The sequence below is a fragment of the Ranitomeya imitator genome, chromosome 4 (assembly GCF_032444005.1).
Source record: "Ranitomeya imitator isolate aRanImi1 chromosome 4, aRanImi1.pri, whole genome shotgun sequence".
Lineage (NCBI taxonomy): Eukaryota > Metazoa > Chordata > Amphibia > Anura > Dendrobatidae > Ranitomeya > Ranitomeya imitator.
This window is the reverse complement of record NC_091285.1, coordinates 12,388,560-12,402,697: the sequence shown is the minus strand read 5'-3', so window position 1 is coordinate 12,402,697 and position 14,138 is coordinate 12,388,560. Positions and strand designations below refer to the sequence as shown.

At 43.0% G+C, this 14,138-nt stretch overlaps 1 protein-coding gene across 2 annotated transcripts; it reads right to left on the bottom strand.

Annotated features, from left to right (window-relative positions):
• Nucleotides 1-9,899: 9,899 nt before the first annotated feature.
• On the bottom strand, nt 9,900-12,162 carry LOC138675078 (E3 ubiquitin/ISG15 ligase TRIM25-like). 2 transcript variants are annotated; one of them, XM_069763056.1, is made up of 2 exons: nt 11,141-12,162; nt 9,900-11,107 (listed from the first exon to the last, which is right to left on the bottom strand). In XM_069763056.1, exons 1-2 carry the CDS (start codon nt 12,120-12,122, stop codon nt 10,482-10,484), a joined length of 1,608 nt encoding a protein of 535 aa, XP_069619157.1. In that variant the 5' UTR covers nt 12,123-12,162; the 3' UTR covers nt 9,900-10,481. The 2 variants fall into 2 exon arrangements, with proteins under 2 accessions (XP_069619157.1, XP_069619156.1); XM_069763055.1 differs by having other exon boundaries at nt 9,900-12,160.
• Nucleotides 12,163-14,138: the final 1,976 nt, after the last annotated feature.

Here is a 14,138-nt window from a genome sequence, read left to right as displayed (position 1 = left end):
ACGCAAAGAATGCCCCCTTGTGCCCGTCACCTTCCTTGGTATAAACAGATCCTCAGCGAGATATTTGTATTGTCCCCTTATATACTTATACATGGTTATTAGATCGCCCCTCAGTCGTCTTTTTTCTAGACTAAATAATCCTAATTTCGCTAATCTATCTGGGTATTGTAGTTCTCCCATCCCCTTTATTAATTTTGTTGCCCTCCTTTGTACTCTCTCTAGTTCCATTATATCCTTCCTGAGCACCGGTGCCCAAAACTGGACACAGTACTCCATGTGCGGTCTAACTAGGGATTTGTACAGAGGCAGTATAATGCTCTCATCATGTGTATCCAGACCTCTTTTAATGCACCCCATGATCCTGTTTGCCTTGGCAGCTGCTGCCTGGCACTGGCTGCTCCAGGTAAGTTTATCATTAACTAGGATCCCCAAGTCCTTCTCCCTGTCAGATTTACCCAGTGGTTTCCCGTTCAGTGTGTAATGGTGATATTGATTCCCTCTTCCCATGTGTATAACCTTACATTTATCATTGTTAAACCTCATCTGCCACCTTTCAGCCCAAGTTTCCAACTTATCCAGATCCATCTGTAGCAGAATACTATCTTCTCTTGTATTAACTGCTTTACATAGTTTTGTATCATCTGCAAATATCGATATTTTACTGTGTAAACCTTCTACCAGATCATTAATGAATATGTTGAAGAGAACAGGTCCCAATACTGACCCCTGCGGTACCCCACTGGTCACAGCGACCCAGTTAGAGACTATACCATTTATAACCACCCTCTGCTTTCTATCACTAAGCCAGTTACTAACCCATTTACACACATTTTCCCCCAGACCAAGCATTCTCATTTTGTGTACCAACCTCTTGTGCGGCACGGTATCAAACGCTTTGGAAAAATCGAGATATACCACGTCCAATGACTCACCGTGGTCCAGCCTATAGCTTACCTCTTCATAAAAACTGATTAGATTGGTTTGACAGGAGCGATTTCTCATAAACCCATGCTGATATGGAGTTACACAGTTATTCTCATTGAGATAATCCAGAATAACATCCCTCAGAAACCCTTCAAATATTTTACCAACAATAGAGGTTAGACTTACTGGCCTATAATTTCCAGGTTCACTTTTAGAGCCCTTTTTGAATATTGGCACCACATTTGCTATGCGCCAGTCCTGCGGAACAGACCCTGTCGCTATAGAGTCACTAAAAATAAGAAATAATGGTTTATCTATTACATTACTTAGTTCTCTTAGTACTCGTGGGTGTATGCCATCCGGACCCGGAGATTTATCTATTTTAATCTTATTTAGCCGGTTTCGCACCTCTTCTTGGGTTAGATTGGTGACCCTTAATATAGGGTTTTCATTGTTTCTTGGGATTTCACCTAGCATTTCATTTTCCACCGTGAATACCGTGGAGAAGAAGGTGTTTAATATGTTAGCTTTTTCCTCGTCATCTACAACCATTCTTTCCTCACTATTTTTTAAGGGGCCTACATTTTCAGTTTTTATTCTTTTACTATTGATATAGTTGAAGAACAGTTTGGGATTAGTTTTACTCTCCTTAGCAATGTGCTTCTCTGTTTCCTTTTTGGCAACTTTAATTAGTTTTTTAGATAAAGTATTTTTCTCCCTATAGTTTTTTAGAGCTTCAATGGTGCCATCCTGCTTTAGTAGTGCAAATGCTTTCTTTTTACTGTTAATTGCCTGTCTTACTTCTTTGTTTAGCCACATTGGGTTTTTCCTATTTCTAGTCCTTTTATTCCCACAAGGTATAAACCGCTTACACTGCCTATTTAGGATGTTCTTAAACATTTCCCATTTATTATCTGTATTCTTATTTCTGAGGATATTGTCCCAGTCTACCAGATTAAGGGCATCTCTAAGCTGTTCAAACTTTGCCTTCCTAAAGTTCAATGTTTTTGTGACTCCCTGACAAGTCCCCCTAGTGAAAGACAGGTGAAACTGTACAATATTGTGGTCGCTATTTCCTAAATGCCCAACCACCTGCAGATTTGTTATTCTGTCAGGTCTATTAGATAGTATTAGGTCTAAAAGTGCTGCTCCTCTGGTTGGATTCTGCACCAATTGTGAAAGATAATTTTTCCTGTTGCCTTTATGGGTTTCACAGGTTTCTGTTTCCCAGTTAATATCCGGGTAGTTAAAGTCCCCTATAACCAGGACCTCATTATGGGTTGCAGCTTCATCTATCTGCTTTAGAAGTAGACTTTCCATGCTTTCTGTTATATTTGGGGGTTTGTAACAGACCCCAATGAGAATTTTGTTACCATTTTTCCCTCCATGAATTTCAACCCATATGGACTCGACATCCTCATTCCCTTCGCTAATATCCTCCCTTAAAGTGGACTTTAGACAAGATTTTACATAGAGACAAACCCCTCCTCCTCTCCGATTTTTACGATCCTTTCTAAACAGACTGTAACCCTGTAAGTTAACTGCCCAGTCATAGCTTTCATCTAACCATGTCTCGGTTATTCCCACTATGTCAAAGTTACCTGTAGATATTTCTGCTTCTAGTTCTTCCATCTTGTTTGTCAGGCTTCTGGCGTTTGCGAGCATGCAGTTTAGAGGATTTTGTTTTGTTCCAATCTCCTCACTGTGGATTGTTTTAGAAATGTTCTTACCTCCCTTCTGAGTATGTTTTCCTGGGTCGTCTTTGTTCGAGTCTAATGTTTTTCTTCCCGTCCCCTCTTCTTCTAGTTTAACGCCCTCCTGATGAGTGTAGCGAGTCTTCTGGCGAATGTGTGTTTCCCAGGTTTGTTGAGGTGTAGTCCGTCTCTGGCGAGGAGTCCATCATACCAGTAATTCACACCGTGGTCCAGGAATCCAAATCCTTGTTGTCTGCACCATCGTCTTAGCCAGTTGTTTGCATCAAGGATCCTGTTCCATCTCCTGGTGCCATGCCCGTCTACTGGAAGGATAGAAGAAAAAACTACCTGTGCATCCAGTTCCTTTACTTTCTTCCCCAACTCTTCAAAGTCCTTGCAGATTGTCGGTAGGTCCTTCCTTGCCGTGTCATTGGTGCCAACATGTATCAGAAGAAATGGGTGGACGTCCTTGGAGCTGAAGAGCTTTGGTATCCTATCGGTCACATCCTTGATCATCGCACCTGGAAGGCAGCATACTTCTCTTGCAGTTATGTCCGGTCTGCAGATGGCTGCTTCGGTGCCTTTCAGTAGTGAGTCTCCCACCACCACCACTCTTCGTTGCTTCTTGGCTGTACTTTTTGCTGTCACTTGTTGCTGTGTGCCCTTTTCTTTTTTGCTTGCTGGTATTGCTTCATTCTTAGGTGTGCCATCTTCATCCTCTACAAAGATTTGATATCGGTTCTTCAGTTGTGTGGTTGGTGATTTCTCCATGGTCTTCTTGCTTCTTTTGGTCACATGCTTCCACTCATCTGCTTTTGGAGGTTCTATGACACTTTTTGCACCTTCTGTGACCAGTAGAGATGCTTCTGTTCTGTCTAGAAAGTCTTCATTCTCTTTGATGAGTTTCAAAGTTGCTATTCTTTCTTCCAGACCCCGCACCTTTTCTTCTAAAAGGGCCACTAGTCTACACTTCTGACAGGTGAAATTGGATTCTTCTTCTGGTCGATCTGTGAACATGTAGCACATGCTGCAGCTCACCATGTAGGTTGTCACATCTGCCATGTTGCTCCTAGATCCTGCTGACTTGCTGTGTGTTTTCCTTCTTGTGTAATCTACTCAGCCAAGCTCTCTTGCAATAATGTCCTACAGGCAAAAATTCGCGCGCCATAAGGCGCGCGGTTTGGTGATGCTTTCGAAGCAGCTGGTCCCGGCTGTACCCAACGATCTTCTAGCTTAGGGAGACTTCGCTTCTCCCAGAAGGCACCTGGAATATGCAAATTAGCCTCCTGAAGCTTGAATCCCTGGTTTGGTGATGCTTTCGAAGCAGCTGGTCCCGGCTGTACCCAACGATCTTCTAGCTTAGGGAGACTTCGCTTCTCCCAGAAGGCACCTGGAATATGCAAATTAGCCTCCTGAAGCTTGAATCCCTGGTTTGGTGATGCTTTCGAAGCAGCTGGTCCCGGCTGTACCCAACGATCTTCTAGCTTAGGGAGACTTCGCTTCTCCCAGAAGGCACCTGGAATATGCAAATTAGCCTCCTGAAGCTTGAATCCCTGGTTTGGTGATGCTTTCGAAGCAGCTGGTCCCGGCTGTACCCAACGATCTTCTAGCTTAGGGAGACTTCGCTTCTCCCAGAAGGCACCTGGAATATGCAAATTAGCCTCCTGAAGCTTGAATCCCTGGTTTGGTGATGCTTTCGAAGCAGCTGGTCCCGGCTGTACCCAACGATCTTCTAGCTTAGGGAGACTTCGCTTCTCCCAGAAGGCACCTGGAATATGCAAATTAGCCTCCTGAAGCTTGAATCCCTGGTTTCATGCAATGCTTTCATGCATTGCACTGGTCTGTAAGTCAGCACCTATCACACTCACACAAAACTGCACCCAAACCTCTCCTTGTAAGCTCCGACTGCTGATGAAAAGGATCACATCAGTGTCAGATACCCAGCACCAAGCACTGCACAACCATAGTAAGAAAGCTTTTCTCTCTTTCTGATATGTTTCATAGTATATATATTTTAGAATACATATATAAGATGTATGTAGAGACATCTCACTTTACATATGTTTCTATAGTTATATATACTGTATATACATATATACAGTGGGTGCGGAAAGTATTCAGACCCCCTTTAAATGTTTCAGTCTTTGTTTCTTTGCAGCCATTTAGTAAATTCATTTTTTTCTCATTAATGTACACTCTGCACCCCATCTTGACTGAAAAAAATATAAATGTAGACATTTTTGCAAATTTATTAAAAAATACAAACTGAAATATACTGGTCCAGAGTGGACGTGGATCTGACAATGAAATAGACTAGAACTAGAACAGCTAGAAACTAAAGTTGCTCAAGCACCTCCCTAAAGGGGAAGGTTCCTTAAATACATGATGCCTCCCAGGAATAGACTGTGGAAACTTCCACAGTGCAAGCGCTACCCCTTTAAGAAATGAGGTGCACACATCCTAAGCACATTGCCAGGAGACCTGCACGGCGTGCACAGGTTTTGGAACCCGGGAGGTGCAGCAGAAGAGTGACTATGGTGGGGAGCATGTCAGCGTCCTTGCCGGGGAAGGAGGGATGGGGAAGAGCAATGCAGGGATGCCGAAGTAACAGTATGTAGATGTGCACCCATCTATGTACCATAGATTTGAGTTAATTTAAATTATGTCTTCCTTGGCTAAATATTCTCCTAAAAAATTGCTAAGAAGAGCATTTTTACCGATTTGTAAAATATGTAGTATGACCTCTGCCAGAGCCTGTCCTATGGAACAGTGGCAGCAACAGCAATCTTGCCCTCAGCAACTTATGGCCCTTTAAAAAAAATAATAAAAACGTATCAACCCCCTTCCAGTTCAAGCCACTCCTCTATAAAAGCCCGGAAGTTAATGTGACATCACAGGATATGAGCACCAGAGTCACGAGATCAGCACTGGGAAGGCAGGCATAGCGCCCCTCAGTGGCTGAGATGACAACCGAAGGTTATTAAAGAAGTGCTTATTTTATAGACCTCTGTATGAAGCTTTCAAGCAAAAGAATGCTCAAGAAATTGAAAATTACGTTACCAGAGAATGCAGTTGTTTCAATGACAGACGAAACAAGCAGTAGGACTGCTGTAGAAAAAATAGTTGATACCTTTGCTCTAAAGTTTGATTTACCTACCAAATTACATCATGTATGGGGAAGAGAAGTTGGGAACCAGCTATTTGGAGTCTTGAAGCCTCCGGAAGTTTGTCTTGTATCGTTCCAGTATAATTAGGGCAGTTCAATTTACTTTCCACAGTTTTTAATAGTATTTCTAACGATGAGCACAGCATTATAATTTATGAGGTCATCCGTCATCTTCGGAGCAGTTTCCTCTTGCATTTCCGTGCCACCATTTATCCTACAACTGCCAGGATCCCCCTCTGTAGAGAAGATCTTTGCCTTCAATGAAACAAGTGTAGAAAACAACAAGCTCTATAAATCTAACTGATCAGGACAGAGAGAAATAAGAGAGTCGGAGTGTCATACATCCACCACAAGTAAATTAGGACATCATCAACAACGAGGTATCCAACATGGAGAGAGAACACATGCAAGAAAAAGAAAACTCACCAGGTTTTTCCCATATGAGATAAGGCTACCAGCTTTCAGGCCAGATAATCAGCATCCTCATATGCTGTAGACAAGCCCCCAATCCAGTCTGAAACACAAGAAAAACATCTTTTATAATACTCACCTACGTGGTGGTCCACTCTGGTGGGCGTTGTTGTCTTGGTCCGTTGCGTTCCTTCTTCTTTCGATGCCATCCTTCTTCTGTGCTTCATGTGGATGACGCATCCTTCTTTATCCACACAGTGTCCCGAACATCGCGCTCCTTCTGAGGTGTACTTGTCTGACCTGACCAGTACAGTAGTGCACATGCACCTGGGCTTGTTGACCTTTCCTGCCACAAGGTTGTACGTTCCACTAAAATGTCACAAAATTTGCACAAAAATTTCTGGCAGAAGTAAAATCACTTCAAAGGATGAGGAGGGGGGAAAGACAGTAGTACGCTGGTGCAAAATTTTAGGAAATGTAAAAAATGTGGAAACCCCGAAGAATGGTGATGATGAAAAAAAGCCAGGCGAACACGTATAAAACAGACTTTAAAAAGGCACAAAGTAAAAGAAAAATAAAATGCAAAAACACCAAAAATTAGACAAAAAAAGATGCAAAAGCAATAATAAATTGGGCCCAAAGTCTCTTGTAAAATTGTAGAACTTCTCCTTGTATAATGATTATTCTTCACTCTCCTAATCCACTACAGAAAGATGTAAGACTTGACCTCGATATTTGACCCCGATATAAGACCTGACACCGATGTGGCAACTTCATCTTCCGCTCAGACGAGAGATCATCAGAACGCTCAGACACCAGGATTCTTATCATTGGTTTTTATTGCATATAAATCAGAGTAACAATAAATCAATCATTGATCTGTAAGGGTTAAACACACAATCACACAGTAACTATACACAACATGGTGGACGTTGGTGACATTTCCAGGTCTAGTTTTGTAATTATGGAGGTTGATATGAATTCTGGTAACACATGAAAGTCATTGTAATGTCACCACGATGGCCATAACCCATGACCCCATCATCATGGTGCCCCATTGTATCACAACCAGGACCACATAATATAAGGGATATTCTACAATAGGGGGGCTACCAGGGACACATGTAGAGATCTCGCCATTATGTTCCCGGAGATTTATAAATCATTGACCTCAGCCACCAATGTTGTAACTTTTTTAGTTTCTTTTGTAGTTGTTGTCGAAAGTACAAAAGTAAAATCAGGAATGATGGCCACCAACCTTCCCAGAATAATCGAGAAGACGCCTCAATTACTTATCTTACTATATAAAATTTCTCTCTAGCCGTCATGGACCAGATCCAAGGTCTCCACATTTCCCAAAAAATTTACCACAGTTTTGTGTGTTCCTTAAAATATTGACTTCCAGATATCTAAATTTACTTATTATATTTTTTTCCATTCTATAATAGTCATTAAAGCCTGAGACGTCGATTTGTTTGCTACCACCAAGCAGGCAGTCCAGAAAGCCATGGCCACCAAATCCTTCTGTGTAAGGCTGAGCCTTGTAATCGGTCCATGTCTCCGAGCCACTAAATTTTAGGGTTTCACAAATTTTATATTTCTAATCCTATTCCTCACCTTCTACTTCACATCCTTCCACAATTCTCTTCCTCACAATAACGGAAGAGATGTACAAAACCCGTATTAGTGCGACGGCGTTTAGGACAAGCCTACTTACTGGTCTTTTTAAGCCTAGCCGTCATCGTATCGGTCATTTCACAGTAGTTAGAAAACTGATGAAGTTTTCATCTAAAATTAATTTGTGAAATGGATATTAATTTGTGAAATGGAATTTAATTAGTAAAATTGAGTACATTGTATAAAGTCAATATGTCCTTTAATTAACCACCGAGTACAATGCAGCGTTCATATACAAAGCCAATAAAGTCTTCAAGTGACCCACCCAAGAAAAACAAAAAACAAAGAAAAATAAAAATCATAGCTCTTACAATGCCACAACACAAAAGCAAAAAATGTTGTGTCATAATAACCAAATGAAAATAATCTGCCCTAAGGGAAGCAAACCAGTACATTTTGTGAGGGGCATAGAATTCACCAATAATATCCTATTAGTGTAATCAGCCTTATTCCAGCTCAGTTACGAATTCTCAGTTTGTACCAAATGTGCCATGTAATCCCAGTTTGACCACCAATGCAATACATGTTTACTGGTGTAACCAGGATAGCCATCTCCGAGGTGTTGAGGACATTCCATGAGCTACAAGATTATTTCAGATTAGCACAAGATCTCTCCTAGCAGCTCCCACATCCCCACCAAACTTTACACTTCCATTTTGTGGTTGACCCTTACCCACCCTATCTCGTCATGAATTCGACAAGCTGTGGTCTCATGCCCCATCCCTAAATGTAATAACTTTTCAAAGGTTTTTCTGCAGAATTAGGGTGTGAAAATTTTCATGATCTGAGAGGTCAGATCAGTGATGTGAAACTGAAGTGAAAACGTTAAAAGTTTATGCATATGGTAGAAAATAATCTTCTGCTTTATGTATCAATAGACTGGCATATGCAGTTTCACATTACTGATCTGTCAGCAGCAGTTAACAAACAGCCCAGCTTGTGTTTCAGCTCTGCACGCTCAGTTATTACAAGTCCAATCTGGAATTTTGCAGGACGATTAAGCTCTGCTAGAATTTAGCTAACAATGATATAATACCGCACAGGCAGATATACTGATGTGAGTAAATGGCAGGAGATAAAAATGGTCAGGAAGGTACTGTACAGGATCAGAGTGTGAACAGACATAAGGTGAATGCTACACCTCTATGAGCTTGATGATAACTCAGGGAGGTGGCGCTAGTCTGGGCTTATTCGGTATATTAACAGAAGTATGCATTTACTGTTCATCTCTTAAACAGGGATATATAATAAAAAGTCTCTACATTATACTGTTATAATAGACTCAATAGCAATATATGGGTTACAATATTGGAGCGCTGGTTTGAATAATATGGTCACCTTCACACAGTATTTTTAAATTCTAGATTGTGAGCCCCATCAGGGACAGTGATGATAATGTGTGCAAAACTGTAAAGCGCTGCGGAATGTGTTAGCGCTATATAAAAATAAAAGATTATTATTATTAATGTTCATTTGCTTTCTAAATAACCTTCATTACACATTTTCTACCATTTTTCAATTGTAGATATTATGCATGGGAAATCAGTTCAGGAATGAAGCTGTGCTGGCACATGAGATCTGAAGAAGACAGCAGCATCTTGGTCACACAAACCTCACATCCAACCTGTATTACTGAGAGGGACACGACCACAGGAGACCAGTCTGAAACTAGGAACAGATTGTGACCTGCATGTTAGGAGGTCCGAGAATGGATGAAGATTGCAGCCTGAAACTTAGTACAACTAAAGAAAAACAGTAACATATATATATATATATAATTTCCCTCAATAAAAGGAGTCCATAGCCCATAAGGGGTTAAAGGGACACTGTCACCTGAATTTGGAGGCAACAATCTTCAGCCATGGAGGCGGGGTGTTTGATTAACCCTTTCCTTACCCGCTGGCTGCATGCTGGCTGCAATATTGGATTGAAGTTCATTCTCTGTCCTCCACAGTACTCGCCTGCGCAAGGCAAGATTACCTGTACTACGGAGGACAGAGAATGAACTTCAATCCAATATTGCAGCCAGCATGCAGCCAGCGGGTAAGGAAAGGGTGAATCAAAAACCCCCAAACCCCTCCATGGCTGAAGATTGTTCCCTCCAAATTCAGGTGACAGTGTCCCTTTAATGTAAGTATGGATATGCAAATTGTCTCTTTAGAGATGAAGAGGACTTGAGATCTAGTGCCACCTACTGGAAATATTGACCATTCAATGAGCCTTGTCACATGACTTAAGGATAAAAGTCCGACCAGACGCTCTCCAGCTTTTATCCTAAGTCATGTGGAAAGATTCGTTACAGGGCGGAAACTGACTTTTAGGATTGCTCCTTCCAATAATGACACTAGAGTTCAAATCCTTTTCCTCGCTGAAGAGACAGTTCACATATTTCATTTCACAGAGGAGCAGTGCATGGCCTATAAGTCCCCTCACTCTGGCATATCTCTACAAGAGGAATGTTCTCCCTTAGATCCCTGTTTACCCAGAGTCCTGGAGAAAATGAGCTCAGCTGTAGCCCCTCCCACCGCTGCCTCTTACTGGCTGAGTGATACACCAATCAGATTGTTCAAGCTATTAAGTCATCAGTCTCCAGGCAGATTCTCCTTCGTTTATGGTTCCTCACGGCTCCTCCTATATATCTTTATAGAACCACCACATACATATAACGCAGCATGTAGAGGCTCAGAGAAGGCGGCAGTGAAGGTGTGTAAGTGTCTGATGGGGTCACACAGCTCATAAAAGGACAACTGTCCAGCCTCATAATCCAGACATATCCTGAACAGATCACTGGAGATCTGGTGAAGTGACAGGATCTCATTATTGTCATGTTTCACTGAATAGAGATTATTACACACCGCATATAAACACCAGGACTTGTTATTATCTCCAATATATGACTGGCGCCCCCTCCTGTCTATACTGGGGTAACACATCCCCACACTCCACACCCCAGATCCCCTGATCTCCACATCCCAGTAATGTCGTCCTGAGGTAAATCTCCTCCCGCTCATCACCTGATTATACTGGAATCTCTCTGCAGTTTCTGGACGATTCTGTGTTATTAGTGTCCAGGTCGCAGTTTTCAGGTCGTCTGATATAAGGAGATTATTAGCAGCCGTGTTTACGTCCAGTAATATGTCTGCAGGATCCTGAACATGGAAGGTCACATTTACATCTCTTATCATAGCAGATAATGTGTGTGATATGTGTGAGATCAGCTCCGCACCCCGATCACCTCCATCATGTCCCCCTGTGTCCTTGTCATCACCTCCATCATGTCCTATGTCCTCATCACCTCCATCATGTCCTCTTCTGTCCTCATCACTTTCCTCCTCAGGATCACACAAGTCACCGGTGTCTGGTTCCTGTAAGACAGTCAGTGGATCCGTCATGTTACACAGCTCCTCAATGTGCTTCATCTTCCTGGACAGCTCGTCCTTCTTTATTTCCAGTTGATGGATCAGAGCAGACAGTGACAGAGACTCTTCCTTTTCCTCCCTGGAGATCTCACTCAGGACCTTCTTCTCCAGGTCGTCCACCCGTCTCCTGATGTCTATAAACAGGGCAGTGACTCTCTCGGCTTCTCCAGCTGCTTGTTCTTGAGCTTTTCTCTTGCGTTCCTCCAGACTCCGGACTCTTTCCTCAGTTTTCTTCCTCTTTGTGATCAGTTTCTGGAGAACATTTCTCAGTTTCTTCTTCTTCTTCTCAGAGGCCTCATCCAGCATCTCCACCCGGTGTCCCCGATGTTCTCTGGCCAAACTGCAGGAAGCACAGATACAAGCAGCGTCCTCAGTGCAGTAATATTCCAGGATCTTCCTATGGACAGAACATTTCCTGGTCTCCAGAGAAGTGCTGGGATCAGTGAGGACGTGTTCTGGTCCTTTGCTGTGAACCCTCAGGTGATTATCACACAGAGAAGCCTCGCAGTGTAGACAGGATCTAACAGCAGGTACCGGAGAGTGAATGCAGTAAGTGCAGCGGATCCCGGTGATGTCCTCCTGATGTGGCTGAGTAGACCGGAAATTCTCCACGACATTACACAGAGTTATGTTCCTCTTCAGTGTCGGCCGCTCCTGAAACTCTTCTCTACATTCAGGACAGGAATAATCTCCAGATCCATCCTGTGTATTCAGGAACTGATCAATACAGACCCGGCAGAAGTTGTGTCCACATCTCAGGGTGACAGGATCTGTATACAGGGTCAGACAGATGGAACATTCCAGCTCCTTTCTTAGCACAACAGACGCCATCACTGAAAGCAGAAGCAAGAAATGAAAGTAGAATTCTCAACACACACCCAGTGGGCGTGATCCACATTCATGAGAAAGGGCGAGACTGAACTTATCCTTCAGGTGCTATCTACAGGTTTAGCGACACCGAGGATCTCAGCAAATAACTTAATGTGGATCACTGTTGAATGGAACATTTTCCATTTTTCCAATAGAGTCGGAGAAAAAAAAAACTGTCACACACGTGTGTGTACGAGGTGTATGGAGCAGAGCCGTGTGTGTATAAGGTGTTCGGAGCAGAGCCATGTGTGTATGAGGTGTACAGAGCAGAGCCGTGTGTGTATGAGGTGTACGGAGCAGAGCCATGTGTGTATGAGGTGTACGGAGCAGAGCCGTGTGTGCAAGGTGTACGGAGCGGAGCTGCTTGTGTACGAGGTATACGGAGAGGGTCCGTGTGTGTACGAGGTGTACAGAGCGGAGCCGTGTGTGCAATGTTTACGGAGTGGAGCCGCGTGTGTTCTGTCCTCACTAGCTGAGGCAGGCTCATACGTAGCTATACAGTCAGCTAAACCGCTATACCGGGGTCCAATAAGGAGACTGTGGTTGAGTCTGTGCTTTATTAAACGTAGTGGTATATTGATGCGGTGAAACTGTGAACAATGATATACATAGAATCAGTGCATGGCATAGAACAGATACATAATACACATGACATACATTATGCATAACATTTAGAAAGCTAGTGACTAAACTAGGAGTACAACTGGTTAAACTAAGCTAATATAGAGCAGAAATATCTATAGAAAGCATAAAGACATACCGGCAATGCAATCGCAAGGGGGATGAAGTGAAGCGTCTTTCCTTGAAGGCAAACCGAAGAAAGTGAAAGGAAAAATGGAGGGAAATGGAGGCTGATCTAACATAATGCATTGCAAAGGAGGAGGAGAATCAGACATGGATAATACAAAAACAAGATTGAACTGCCAACATAACTCTGACCGCTAGAGGGAGCCAAAGCACTAAAAACAAATAAAGATATGAACACCGATACTGAGAAACCTGCAATTACGCAAACAGATAATCAGGGTAACAATATTAGATGGCGGAGACAGAACACTCCCTGTCTGGCATCAACGGATGTCACTACTCCTTTCTTCCGAAGACAACAATAGGACCAGTTCAGATACCGGTCTGGAAAATGTCTTAGGTTCATTCCCTTTGGTCATCCTTAGCTCAACTTTGCGGACGTTGCCGTCCTTACTCGGGAACGTTGCGGTAACTAGGCCAAGTGGCCACTGGTTCCGATGAATTTGACAGTCTTTCACAAGAACAAGGTCGCCTATGTTCAGATTAGGTTTAGTAGATTGCCACTTTGTACGTGGCTGCAGGGTAGACAAATATTGTTTGCGCCACCTGTCCCAGAAAGTATTTGCAAGACTTTGTACCTGTCTCCATTGGCGCTTGTAGAGGTCCTTAGCGTCGAATCCTCCTGGAGGGGCACTGGACAGTCCTGTTTTCTGGGTAAGTAGAGTAGCTGGAGTCAATAACAAGGGCTCCTCCGGGTCGTTAGGAACTGGAACCAGGGGTCTTGCATTGATTATTGTTGCAGCTTCAGCCATGAAGGTGATTAGGCTTTCGTGAGTGAGCCTCGCTGCTCCTTTACATTTTTCCATGTCACGAGTTCTGGTGGTCCTGAATGAGCGAGCTATATGAGTCAGGCAGGTAATGGCTCGAGTAAGTGACTTCCAACTTGAGAATCTGTCGAACCTGCAAGATCCAAGCTGGATAACAGAGGTCATTGTATGTAGTATAGACACCTGAGGGCGGATTTCAGCATCTGAGTCCTCTCCTACTAGTTCAAAGGTGTCTGGAAAACATTCCTCAATGTACAATAGTTTTGGTCCAGAGAGCCACGTTGTGCTTCCTAGTCGACTTGCGTCAACTGCTCTAGTTGCATGATCTGGGATTCTGGTCTGTGGGTATGTAATGCCACTGCTGTGGGTGAACTGATCTGATTCGTAGCACCCTGTTATTGAC

What these genes read in the sequence shown, in the direction of transcription:
- LOC138675078 (XM_069763055.1), bottom strand. Translation starts at nt 12,122, where the DNA reads ATGGCGTCTGTTGTGCTAAGAAAGGAGCTGGAATGTTCCATCTGTCTG.